At 37.2% G+C, this 14,071-nt stretch overlaps 2 protein-coding genes across 3 annotated transcripts in view; both read right to left on the bottom strand.

The window, feature by feature from the left end:
• Positions 1 to 6,331, bottom strand: part of cep131 (centrosomal protein 131) — a 43,273-nt gene extending 36,942 nt beyond the window's left edge. For both annotated transcript variants that reach the window (XM_065262746.2, XM_065262747.2), the window contains exons 1-3: positions 6,195 to 6,331; positions 5,251 to 5,450; positions 4,200 to 4,294 (exon numbers count right to left, since the gene is read on the bottom strand). In XM_065262746.2, the coding sequence (XP_065118818.2) occupies positions 4,200 to 4,294; positions 5,251 to 5,439 (284 nt within the window). In that variant the 5' untranslated portion in view covers positions 5,440 to 5,450; positions 6,195 to 6,331. The remainder of the gene's footprint in view (positions 1 to 4,199; positions 4,295 to 5,250; positions 5,451 to 6,194) is intronic.
• A 253-nt stretch (positions 6,332 to 6,584) lies between these two features.
• The window catches only part of rnf213b (ring finger protein 213b), a 43,514-nt gene continuing 36,027 nt past the window's right edge, over positions 6,585 to 14,071 (bottom strand). The window contains exons 57-63 of the mRNA XM_073815131.1: positions 12,640 to 12,814; positions 12,276 to 12,477; positions 12,111 to 12,188; positions 11,813 to 12,010; positions 11,603 to 11,692; positions 7,939 to 8,108; positions 6,585 to 7,400 (exon numbers count right to left, since the gene is read on the bottom strand). Of these exons, the coding sequence (XP_073671232.1) occupies positions 7,265 to 7,400; positions 7,939 to 8,108; positions 11,603 to 11,692; positions 11,813 to 12,010; positions 12,111 to 12,188; positions 12,276 to 12,477; positions 12,640 to 12,814 (1,049 nt within the window). The 3' untranslated portion in view covers positions 6,585 to 7,264. The remainder of the gene's footprint in view (positions 7,401 to 7,938; positions 8,109 to 11,602; positions 11,693 to 11,812; positions 12,011 to 12,110; positions 12,189 to 12,275; positions 12,478 to 12,639; positions 12,815 to 14,071) is intronic.

The raw sequence follows: 14,071 nt of genomic DNA, 5'->3' as shown, positions 1-14,071 counted from the left end.
TCTAAATGTCACATCACAGAACAAGGATAAAGACCCCGTTCAATCATTCTGTCTCACCTTTAATGTGAAGTAACTGGTAGCTTAGGTCACTACATTTTCCAAGTAGCTTGCCCAACACTGTATAATATGATTATATATCCATGCAAATGTCAACGTTATCATGAAAAAAAAAAAGTTTTAAACAAATGTTTTTAAACATTCTTAAAGATCAATATTTGGGGCATAAATAAACATCCGAGGCCATTTTTTCTTTTTTTTTTGCTTAGTCAAGCACAGACTTCAGACATGTCACATCATTAACTCTTTTTTTCTTTATAAATGCACACATGAAAATTAAAAAAATATATTTTTTGTTCTTTGAAGAGACTCTTCTTCTCCATTTGTTGAGTATTCTTGCTTCTGGTTTGTGCATTTTAACTCACAGAATTCCTACAAAGTATGTTGTCTCCTGAAAACTTTTTTGTCCTATGCATAATAATAAATTATATTTTTGTTTAGCAAGTACAAAAACATTTAAATGCAAGTACAAGTACCGGTTAAAAATGCTGAATTCTCTACCATGCAGAGACTGCATTTAAAGAGCCAGATGTCCGTGGGCATATGGCAATCGCATCGTCCTTTGCATTGAAATTCCATCAAACCGCCAACATGGTTTTCCTACATCTGACCCATCGGCATCTGTGCCAGCAACTTCAGCATGCATATGTAAGAGGTTTGGGGTCATCAGCTGGTCCAATGAAATGCAATTAAAGTACCACATTCCTCCACGCTTCCCCTTTTCTTGTGATTCAGAGGGAAGAGAGGTCACAGAATGACAATTATTAAACACCAGAAGGAAGGGGGGAAGGGTATAAGGTCGTTCTTCATTTAAAACCCCTGTGGCATCCCAGGATGCAAAGGGAGTGGAAGGCAGGGCTGGCAGCTGCCGGACAAAAGAATTCAGCATGCACACACTTCAGCTTTCACTACGGTCTAATCGGAGTGAAACAGGAGACCTGAGCCCCTCTCCTGACAAAGCTGAACACACACCCCTCTTTCTTGCCTTGTGCTGCAAGCATTGAGGCCACAATAGCTATTGTCTGGGAAAAACCAAAACCGCTCAACCCCCAGCTGTTGCTGCTTTAAGGGTTTAAACCCACAAATTTCTCAGTTTCAGAAGTGATCGACCAAGCATAAAAATCATGAGTAAATGCAAGCACATGCACTAGGTCAGTACATGTATAAACATGCCAACACTGCGAAAAAAATCATACATGTGGGACAAGCTGTCAGCTAACCAGCATAGTTTAAGTGATTATACACACAATTTTTTTCCCTTCAGGAAAGTCTACTTCCAACTTTGAAATACAGTAACAGCGGTCATATAAATCTTACGCAAAGCATGTCATGGTTTAATTTCATCCAAAAATCAAAACTGAAATTGTATTTTGCATTAAGAAAACAGATTTTTGCATGCATAATTGCATTGTGATGATTATTAGAATTCAGCTAAATTCCTCCTTGACTAAAAGAATTAGTCAATTTCTTAAAAAAAATCAAAAACAATTTACTCACCACCATGTCATCTAAAATGTTGATGTCTTTCTTTGTTTAGTTTAGTCCAGAAGAAATTATGTTTTTTGAGGAAAACATTCCAGGATTTTTCTCATTTTAATGGACTTTCAAAAAGACTCTAAATGATCCAAAACGAGACATAAGGGTCTTATCAATGGAAACGATTGGCATTTTTGACACAGAAAATTAAAAATATGCACTTTTAAACCACAACTTCTCATCTATATCCGGTCCTGTGACGTGCCAGAGCGACCTCACGCAATACGTCATAACGTCAAGAGGTCACGAATGACGTATGCGAAACTACGCCCCAGTGTTTACAAGTGTGGAGAAAAAGGACCGTTCCGACATTGTTGTATGTTAAATGATACTAATTAATGTCTTTGTGTCAGTTTATTGTTTAAAATGGTCCACAAATGTACGTTTTATATATGTAACACGTGACCTTTCTACGTCATTACGCAATTACGCAAGGTCACGCTGGTGCATTACAGGACCGAAGATAGACGAGAAGTTGTGGTTTAAAAGTGCATATTTTTTATTTTCTTGTCAAAAATGACAATCGTTTCGCTAGATTAGACCCTTATGCCTCGTTTGGGATCGTTTAGAGTCCTTTGAAACTCTGTTGAAACTGCAATTTTAAACTGCATTAAAACTGTTACGTGTTGGGGTCCATTAAAGTCCATTAAAATTAGACAAATCCTGGAATGTTTTCCTCAAAAAACATACCTTCTTCTCGACTAAACAAAGAAAGGCATTAACATTTTGGATGACATGGTGGTGCGTAAATTATCTGGATTTTTTTTAAGAAAATGGACTAATCCTTTAACCCAATAATACATTTGAACATTTTCATTTATGCCTTGTTTTTGCAGTTACCATAATGTGATTGACATTCACATTAGATTCTGTATATTGCACAGCCTTTTTTTCACAGCTACACAACAAATAAATGAAAAATGGAAACCATTGCCATTTTTTTTAAATTTACCCATAAACACTTAACATTAGAGATGTTCATACTGACCGGTTACCCGAAGTTAAGAATTTATGATCGATTAATACAATCAGTTAAAATAAAAAATATTTGTTACTGCACGTTGTGTGTATCCTTAATTTGTAAATGACACATTGCTACTAGGGCTGGGTATCGATTCAGATTTTCCAGATCGATTCAATTTCGATTCACAAGCTGTCAAATCGATTCGATTTCGATTCTCGATTCAATTTTCTATTCCGGTTCTCGGGGCCGGTTTTTATACTGGATTCTCGATTCAACTCAATAAATATAGATTAAATACAAATACTATACTAATAAAAAGAACAGTGAACAGCAGGTTACAAGTGGGTAATTATTAAAATCGATGAAGCACCTGAAACTGCCATTTTAAGCACTGAATTAATGAATGACAGGCTTGCCTCTTGCTCCTTGGTACCCTTGCGCAAAGCAAAAAATAGCAAAAAATCTAGTGAAGAAGACTAGTAATTCGATTAACGTTAATCTTTCGTTCAATGTTTGCAGAAATAAATATGAAAGAAAAAAAACGATTCTGCTCTTTTAGAATCGATTCTGAATCAACCACATAAAAAAAAAACGATTAATCGAAAAATCGATTTTTTTTTTTGCCCAGCCCTAATTGCTACCCTGATGGTCTGGTCAAGTAATCATTTGTATAAGAAATCATTTGTATTGCACATGCTTGAGTATGGTTTGGAAGCGGCACGAAGACTAGGGTTGCACCGATATATCGGCCGATAATGGTTGCTATGCATCTCAATAAATTATGGTGAAATGCCACTACATCCAAAAGCCAGAGGGCGCTCTTGTGCAGAAACTCTATATGCGCTGCAGACGGAGAACCACACATACGCAGCTATTGCTGTTCTTTAAACATTTAAAGGATTTTCATGATAATAAAGAATATGTATAATGGTTATGTTTGACGTTTGTTTGATTATGTTTGATGCTTTTTCAAATGCATGTTATAAACGAGTCAAACTAACAGCGATTTCAGATCGACAAGGACTTACTGATCAAAAGCCGAAGTACATGAAATAGATGTGAATAATATCGGCTGTGCGATTCAGAATAGTTATCGGCCACGTATTATTAGTGTATATCAGCATTTATCGGTGGACCCCTAAAGGAGACCGTCTCCACCTCGCTAGTCCGAACAGGATTAACATCTCTTTTTGCACAAGCAGAGAAATACGGTGCAAAAGCAAAACTTTTCTTAATGTGTCCTGCTTTAGAAATTTCCACTGTGAAAGAAGAAAAAGTGACAATCCGCCTTCTTTAGATATTTATTCTCTGGACTGATTGCATGCTCTTTGATAATGCAATGTTGCATGATAATTTAATAATGTAGACATCCTGGTTCTGTTGTTAATCTGTTGCTGCAATTTGCACGTTTAAATAATTTTTTTTTATTGTTTTACCAGGTCACAGACAAACATCAACTGTATTTTTACTCAATAACAATTTAATATTTAAATCTTATCAGTTACCGGTTAATGTTTGGTTACCAACCAGTGGTTGTCAGTCAGGAAAATAACTGAAATGAACATCTCTACATAATTACCACCTTCAACATGAGATTGAGTCTTACTAATAGCATGAAAGGTAAAGACAGATGGTTTCATACCTGGGGCTTGTGTTGGCCTGCTGGTTCACCTGTGTGGTGCTGTTGGACCGACGCAGGTTCTTAATTGCTCGTGAACTTCCCGATCCACCATCAGTCTGTCAACAGAATAAAGTGACAGACAGTCAAAATAACATAGCAAAACTACTAAAGCTTGTTTTTCAAATAGAGCAACTCTTTAGATAAAGAAAGGCCCATCATTTTAAATCATCAATACGCCAACACTGTGTTTCTTTCCCGTTATAAAAAAAAATAATTCCCATAAATCATGTGTGTCTCAGAATATATTAGCATAGTCATCGACACACTGACAATAAATCTGTGTGAGACTGACAGCATAGCACGCCTTTATTGTGTATTAAAGGGGACATGTCACAATAATTTTTTAAAATGTCAAATAAATCTTTGGTGTCCCCAGAGTACATATGTGAAGTTTTAGCTCAAAATACCATAAAGATAATTTATTATAACATGTTAAAATTGCCATTTTGTAGGTGTGTGCAAAAATGTGCCATTTTGGGTGTGTCCTTTAAAATGCAAATGAGCGAATGAAGTGCAAACACTGATCACAATGATGGTGGTTTGACTCAGTTCAAACTTAATTGTGCTGTGAATTATTTTCTCTTTCTCTCTTTCTCTCTGCACTAAATGGCAGTGCTGTGGTTGGATAGAGCAGATTAAGGGGCGGTATTATTATAATAAGAGCTCCTTATGACATCATAAGGAGAGACAAATTTCAATGACCTATTTTTCACGTGCTTGTAGACAATGGTTTACCAAAACTAAGTTACTGGGTTGATCTTTTTCACATTTTCTAGGTTGATAGAAGCACTGGGAACCCAATTATAGCACCTAAACATGAAAAAAAATCTGATTTTCATGCCATGGCCCCTTTAATACATAATAACCTGTATCACTCTGAGGTCTTACATATAGTAAATACATAAAATTATTCAATTGCTGTATATACAACACTCCTAGACAGGAACACAAGCAACACAAATGAATTAAAAACTGCTTGCCAAGTGTTACATAACCTTCTAGCCACACTCACCAAAGTGTTTCGTTTCGCCCGGCCATCACCGGCCACAGATACAGATATGGACCGAGAAAAGTGTTTTCCCGGAGAAGCACTGCTGGGTCTGCGGCCCATCGTGAGCTGAGAACCGCTCAGACTGAGGTCAAGGGCATCTGCTGCAGGTCCTGCCTGGATGGATGCGGACGGACTGCGAGTTGTATGCATCCTGACTTGGACTGATGGATAAGCGAAAATTATGTCACACAAAACTCATAGATAAAGCAGTGATGCTATTACAAAACACAACAGGTGGTGTTGAATACCATCATCATACAGACCAGAAGCAGGTGGAATGTACTAGTAATGATCACTTGGCACAGTATGATGATGAGTAATGATGTAAAAAGATGCTATTGGACCTCGTCATGTATGGAGAGGTGTAATGTTCCCATGGAAACGTATCTAAAGCATTAACACTCACATTATGTATTAACAAATCCCAAAATACTGTAAGGATTAGGTAAAGATCTTGAAAATCAATCCTGTATTATGCAAATTCTCACTTCATCATGTCAATCATTCTAGGAATAAATCAGTCAAGCAATGAAGCTGTTAAAAGAGATAACATGTTTGACGTATGTTAAAATAACCTATTTATAAACTAAACCTATATATAAACAAACCCACTGTGACAGTCCAGATCTTTCTATAACAACCATCTTTCTACAGCTATAACAAAAAAAGTCATTCAAAACAAAGGCCTCCTCTTGTACAAGCTCAAACATACGGATTAACAAATAACACATACCATGACAGAAAAAAGAAAAAAAAGATTTAACGGAGTCGTGTCTTGATGTAAAAAATGAAGCGACATTGAGTTTTGTTCAGCTATGGCGAAACTGTATTCTTGCACCACGTCTTGCTAACACATAATAAACACGATGAAAACTGCAAGATTAAACTGTTTAAACAATGCTTACCTTCACTAAATTGTCCACATGAGATGACGAAAGAGTTTGTTTTAAAATAAGATGTTGTTTATTCCCGTACAAAGAGCCTGACAGTGATTTCTCGTTTGTATCCAACTCCTCAGCGCAACATCTTCTCATTGGCAACGAGAAAACAGAGCGGAGCTCCTCCCATGTAGGTTTCCGATTGGTGGAGCGCAGACAAATCCGACAATCTGATTGGCTGAACGGCCGTGTCCTTCTGACTGATGGCAGAAAGGGGCGTGTCGAAAGGCAAGGTCGGTAGCCGTGCAGCACAAGCGGCAGATGTGGCGTCAAATATGAGCCAATGAGATAAATGATTTATGATGTTGACTTGTAAGCGAGATTAATTAAAAATTAAATAATGTGATGACACACAAATTAAGCTTAAAACTTTAATTTTATTATTATTTGATGGTACAGTGATGTTAGATAATTTTTAAATTCTCAAAAGTTAGTCTGAGACCGTTAAGCTACTGTAAAGATTTATTTAACGTAACATAACATAACATAAAACAATATAGTGTCCAGATGTCAATGCCTGTCCATTTAATAATTGGTCCCTAAATAAAAGATTTATGCAGATAAACATTAAAAACAATAAAGTGCTTAAACGGCATATTCAAAGTCACAAAGAGTAAACATATTTTTATCAATTGTATTATATATCTACAATACAAAGATACAAATATACAACTTTTATATATTTATTACATCTATTAAAAAGGGAAAATTTTTTTAAGACAAATCACCCAAAGAAAAGGTGTTGGACTGATTTACATTTACATCTACAACAAAAATTAACGAATAAAGCATCATATATAACCCTAACATCTGATTAATGGGTACAGATTTGCTCACTTTAATAAATCACATGTTTGCATAGATTTACATTTAAACATTTGACAGATGCTTTTATTCAAAAGCAAATCACAGTGCATTAAAAGTAGGCTACATATGCATCAGTATGCATGTCCCCTTAAAATCGAACCAACAACCTTTAAGCTGTCATTGCAATGCTCTACCACTTAAGCATGAAGTAACAGACAGATCTGGCTTATTCAGCGTTTGAACTCCACTGCAAGTTTCCAGATTTCTGCCGCTTTGGCTAGAGTAATATCCTCTGGAAGAATGTCTAGACCAGGAATAGAGTTGATGTTCTTGTTTTCCAAATGGTATTCCAAAGTGGACCTGATGCTATGTGGTGGGACACAAAGTAAGAGAGAGGGGGAGGGTGTTTAGCGTTTGGTGGGGTTAGGATCAACAGTTAGCATTGCAGTCTTTTGTTCACAGCACACGCATTCCTATTCTTTGCGACCAGCTGCCTGCTCAGTAGGTGACTGGAGCGGGGCAGTCTGACAGATGGGAGCCTGAGGGGGTCAAAGTGTGCCTCTCTTGGGTCTGAAGCACACAAGTCCCTGGGGGACTTTTGGGTTTGGGAGGTGTGCATTGTTGTGATTGAAAGTTGTCATTCTGGTTTAAAGCTTAGAAAGACCCTTATGTCTATTTGTGTCGTAGGATGTGGTGCTAAATGATTTAGGATTCCTTTAAATGTATTACCTTTTTGATCCTGAACAATGGTATTTGGGTGTATGATATTTTGGATTTGTTTTATGGTTATCTGCAAAGATCCATGAGCCAAATCAAATCAAATACCTGACATCTGTGGAAAAAATGCTTAGACATACGTCATCTTTTACAAAGTAAATAAATATAATATAGGATTAGATCTTACTCCCATTGTGGACCGAAGTCATCACCATTTTTGGCCTTGAGCTGAAGGATCTCATGTAGTTCCAGTAGGAAAATATCAATGTCTGTGACCCCAAGGAAAACCTTCAACTGCTTTCTGTCATCTGAAGTCAGCTCATCACGGTACTCTTTGGGCAGTCGCTGAAATGGATCCTGTTTAGAAAGATTGAAAATTGCATCTTTTAATAATATTTCTATAAATACAGTAGTGGCTAAAAGCAAAGTCCAGAGAAGGGGGATCCAATCCGATTAAATTAAACCAGTGCTTCTCCAACTGGGCGCAACATGTTTTTTTTACCTTTTATAAAATACATAATTTATTATAAATTCTGTGTAATTAAACATCACAAAAATAAGGCAGCTAACCAACAGCACTCCATTATATCATTTAATATGTTTTGTTTAATTCAAATTCTAAGTTTGAGATTGTCTTATGTCATTAATTTCTTGAGGGGGTAAACCAATTTGGACACAAACACAAATATGTTAAGGTATCTGACAAAGTAATTTGGCCAAAAATGCAAACTACAGCATATTAGTTTTTATATATATATATATATATATATATATATATATATATATATATATAAATGCATAGAAAAAACAAAAGGCTCATAGATAATAAAGCATATTTACTACAATTTTAGCTGTTATTTGTTGTTATTTGATAATCCACTTTCAATTCAAGATTTTATGGTCATTGTCCTGGCCTATGTCTTTATAAACTTTGCACATGCGTGTAATTTTTGCTGAGCCTGCTTCAATTCTTCTCAAAGCTGAGCTTCAGTTTATACTTCAATGTTTTTAATGCATCTTTAATAATAATATTTTTAATAAGAGAATGTTGTGAATTATTCAAAGTTGGACATCACGTTTGGCCTCTACTGAAATAATGTCTATCATAAAGCAGCAGTTTTATTAATGGTAAATAGGTATTCAGAAGACACTGGGTCAAAAAGCACGTGCTTGCTATTGAAAGCGTGGCACACTCTGGACAACACTTTCACTTGAATTTACAACCCTCATATGTCCACTCTCTTTAACACTTTTTAGGTTCAGGCTGAGGTCAGCAGAAGTTAGTGGTAGTAAGGTCAGATTAGTGACATACTAAATAGCTGAGCAATAGGAAACATTTTTATTAGACCCTTTTGTGTCATGTCAGTAAGCAGATTAGCTGTCTATGCAAGAAGTGACTGAAGGCATGCATGCATACTGTATAACATAAAGACAATATGCTACTTTAAAGGGACACTCCACTTTTTTGAAAATATGCTTTAAAAATATAATTTTTCAGCTCCACTAGAGTTAAACATTTGATTTGTACCGTGTTGGAATCCATTCAGCCAATCTATGGGTCTGGCGGTACCACTTTTAGGATAGCTTAGCATAATCCATTGAATCTGATTAGACCATTAGCATTGCATTCAAAAATAACCAAAGCGTTCCAATATTTTTCCTTTTTTACACTTTTTTTTCTCCTTGGTAACTTTCAATAGTAGGGGACTATTTTCATGCACTCCATAATATCATTGCGCCTGCTGCAGCCATGGTACAGCAGCAAGTCCTTATACAGTATAGAGCAGTAATTCTCAAAGTGTGGTCCACCCCCCCAGTGGTCCGCCAAAAGATGACCTAAATTAGGCAAGTGTTTATACCCGGGCTATTCAATTGGCGGCCCGCGGGTCAGACCCAGCCCCCAAGGTAATTTGATCCGGCCCTTTATGTAGTCTGTAAAAAAGACATCTCTAGAATAAATTTAGTAAGTTAGACAACGGGCCCTTCAGTTACAAGTTGATGCGCGTGCGTCTGTTTCATACAGCATGAGCTGCAGAGCGCGAGTCACGTGACTGGTGCGAGCAGCTGTGTCACGTGTTTATATTCGCGCTTTGGTCCACAAGTTCAACGCAATCGCCTCCCCCGCTCGCGCCCGCGTCTTAAGACGCGATAGCTGACTGTGGTGAGTTAAGAGACCGGACTCTATGGCTGTTTTAACTTTATTTGTTGTATTTCCAGCTTTAAAACACTGCCTTTTCCGACAATTGTTGACTGATATGTCTGCTCAATTATGACTTGGTTATCCACAATGACATTAACGTTACATGTCTTAATAAATGAAACTGCCGTTTTTCCAAAATTCAAAGCATCGTTCTCATACAATAATGCAATTTAAACGAGAAACAGTTCATTTGCACCACTGTGTGCGTATCGTACTGACAAACATACAGCTGATTTCACTGCTCTTGCGAAATCTAAAAACATATTCTTAATGTCTTATTAGAAGCTAGCCTAATGTTTGCCAATTATTAAGATGGCTGTTGTAGTTGAAATAGGGCTACTGTAATAATTAGCTTTGACAAAAAACGGCATAAAACAATGTTATGTTCCATGTTATAAACTTTTTTGATATGTGCACTGAAGTGAGTAAATGAGTTAAATTCTCAATGAGTGTGATATGGATCTTATTTACCTATTTAAATGTAGAATAAAGCTTAATGCCAAGCATAAACTGAAAGCAGCTAAAATCCACAGATCTATTAGTTTTGTAATGTACTAGTTTTTGTTTCATGTGTAAAATCCCTGTAATTTCAGTGATTTTGGACATTAAGGGGAATTTTTTTTCAGCATTATATTGTTACCATAGATACAACCATAAACTTCACATACCCACCACCTCAGTTTTAAATTAATGGCTCTTATGCTTTGGAATGACATTAAGTGGGACCTAGGCTGTTACAGTATGTTTAATTGCAGTTTTTTTATATGTGCAGTTTGTTGTTCATATTAAGCTGCAACTCATTTCACATTTACTTTTTCAAATGAAATAAAATTTATATAATAATTTCTGAACATAGCATTGCATTTGTGTTTAAAAATAGTTTTTTGACTTAAAACAGTTGCATATTAAACTTAAATTTAGCTTATCCTTCCTATTATGTTGTTTTTTGGGGGGGCGTGTTAGAGTCAGATTCTGTTAGGTGGTCCTCAGAAAAATATTGGAAGATGAAGTGGTCCTTGGGCTGAAAAAGTTTGAGAAACACTGGTATAGAGTATAGTTCCTAGCCATATTTGCCTAGAAAATCACAACTTTTAATTTTCTGTCTGTCTTAGTACACGATGTTACTACAGAAGAGTCAAGTTTTTAAAAAGGAAAAATATCAAAACATCTTTGGTCATTTTCTGAGCGCAATGCTAATGGTCTAATCAGATTCAATGGATTATGCTAAGCTATGCTAAAAGTGGTAGCGCCAGACCCTGAGATCGGCTGAATGGATTCCAAAACTGTAAAAATCAAATGTTTAACTCTAGGGGAGCTGGAAAAAGAGCCTATTTCCAAAAAAGGTGGAGTGTCCCTTGAAGTCTTAGACATAATCATTACTTGAAACTTCCTATTGGGATCTAATGTGAATCACTTCTTTTTGGTTAATTTTCTATCTAATAATACTAAAATTACATTGATGCATTTGACAATCCTTTAATCAAACGTCAAATATTTTAACAATACAGTATGTGTGTCCACTGGGAATCGAACCCTGGACCTTATCGTTGCAATCGCATACCAGCTGGCCTACAGGAACACTGTAGCTCAAGTAAAGTGGTTTGAGGTTATTGTCTAAGGATATGACATTACAGACAAAATGTCAGTTTACCTGTTCTCTTCTCATCATCTGTTCACTCCTCCAGCAGGTAAGAAGCTGCCAGGTGGCAGTACACTGACTAAGCCGGTTCTCCTTCAAAGCCTGAAACAAAGGGTGGATTTTAATTACAGAAGATAGACGAAACGCATTTAAAGTGCAAAAAGCAGCAGAATAGTTGTTTGGTTGCAGTGAAGTCAAACAGTGAAGATCATTTGAATTTACCTGAGCTATGCTGCTGGAGATGTGTTTGTCCATTTTCAATGAGTCTTTTAAATAGTTAAGCAGCAGATCCTGCGCATCTCCCCCAGTTTTGCCGAGGAAGCGAAGCCCGATCTCCACGGCATAAACCGCATCGCAGACATCCGTGAATGACCGCAACATTGATCTCATAGAGCTGAGCACAGAGCTCTTTAGTGGCTCCTGACAAACAAAAGTGAAGAAATGAGGCTCAGTGGTCACAATATTTTGGAGAACAATTGAATGACACTGAAGAAGTCCAAAGAGGTTGAAAAAAAATCACCTGAGGTATTTTGCCTCTAACTTCAGTAAGGACCTCTGAGAAATCCTGATGGTGTCTTCTCAGATACTTCTCAGTGTCCTACAAGCGACAATTGTCTGTTTTTAGTAACAACGAATGGTGTCATCTACAGTACAGTCATTTACAGATGGGCTGTGTATGACTCACGGTTTGAATGCGTGGTTTGCCTGCAAAAAATCGTCTGCAGAGTTCTCGCTCAATAGCCTGATGATCGTAGGAACTCACTGTTTGTTGGCCCTTCTCTAAAGTGTAATGGCAGTTGGATAACACCAGGGGGAGAAACTGTCTCTCTGGGTGACACAAGGCTAGCTGACTCTCAGACAGTGCCGCCAATGGCACTTTATAGTCACTATAAGATAAAAAGTCAATAATACATTTAAACATAACATACAAAACCATACACCTGCATAAAACACAACTAGATTACACAAATCTGACCCTGTTAAATCACAAAACAATTATTTCAGATAGGTTATACAGGTAGCAGGGTCACATATTTTCAAACACACACCTGTCTTTTTGGTAACAAAGTTTCCTTGCTTCTCGCACCAGACTGTTGTGTGTTTCAGACAGGAAGTCAATGAGTGCATAGAGACATGAGCCTGGTCCTTGACGACTCAGGGAGAGAAACTGCCCAGAACTATCTTTAGTCATGTCTGTTTCATACAGTGCACGATCCAAGCTCTCTAAATAATAAAACAATTAAAAAAGGATGGACATTATTTTTCTGTTATGTTTTAGGATGCATACATTAAATTGAAAATGAATTCAAAAGAAATCAATTTTGTTATCCCGTGGTCACAGTAGACTTTCAAAATGCACAAGTTTTGTGCAGACCCTCCATATAAAGGTACAGGCAACAACCAGATATTATATATGACAGATATGATACATTTCCATGCAATGCTGGGTTGTTTCACGCTGTGCTGGGTTGTTTCAACGCAATGCTTGGTTGTTTCAACGCAGTGCTGGGTTGTTTCAACGCAGTGCTGGGTTGTTTCAAAGCAGTGATGGGTTGTTTCAAAGCAGTGATGGGTTGTTTCAACGCAGTGATGGGTTGTTTCAACGCAGTGATGGGTTGTTTCAAAGCAATGCTGGGTTGTTTCAAAGCAGTGATGGGTTGTTTCAACGCAATGCTGGGTTGTTTCAACGCAATGCTGGGTTGTTTCAAAGCAGTGATGGGTTGTTTCAACACAATGCTTGGTTATTTCAACGCAATGCTGGGTTGTTTCAACGTAAATGCTGGGTTGTTTCAAAGCAGTGATGGGTTGTTTCAACGCAATGCTGGATTGTTTCAAAGCAGTGATGGGTTGTTTCAATGTAATGCTGGGTTGTTTCCATGCAATGTTGGGTTGTTTCAAAGCAATGATTGTTTTTTTCAACGCAATGCTGGGTTGTTTCAACACAGTGCTGGGTTGTTTCAAAGCAATGTTAGGTTGTTTCAAAGCAATGTTAGGTTGTTTCAACGCAATGCTGGGTTGTTTCAAAGCAGTGATGGGTTGTTTCAACACAATGCTGGGTTGTTTCAAAGCAGTGATGGGTTGTTTCAATGCAATGCTGGGTTGTTTCAACGCAATGCTGGGTTGTTTCAAAGCAATGATGGGTTGTTTCAACGCAATGCTGGGTTGTTTTAAAGCAATGTTGGGTTGTTTCAAGGCAATGTTAGGTTGTTTCAACGCAATGTTGGGTTGTTTCAAGGCAATGTTAGGTTGTTTCAATGCAATGTTGTGTTGTTTCAAGGCAATGTTAGGTTGTTTCAATGCAATGTTGGGTTGTTTCAACGCAGTGCTGGGTTGTTTCAACACAGTGCTGGGTTGTTTATTTGTAACCCCACATGCGTTCTGTCCAATATTGACCCAGCATTGGGTTAAAAAAAACCCAGCAGAATTTAGAGTATGCACACATTTTTCACATAAGCTTGCGTTTCCAGTCTACTGCATTTG

This window comes from Paramisgurnus dabryanus, chromosome 1 (assembly GCF_030506205.2).
Source record: "Paramisgurnus dabryanus chromosome 1, PD_genome_1.1, whole genome shotgun sequence".
Classification (NCBI taxonomy): Eukaryota; Metazoa; Chordata; class Actinopteri; order Cypriniformes; family Cobitidae; genus Paramisgurnus; species Paramisgurnus dabryanus.
This window is presented reverse-complemented; position numbering and strand designations above follow the sequence as displayed.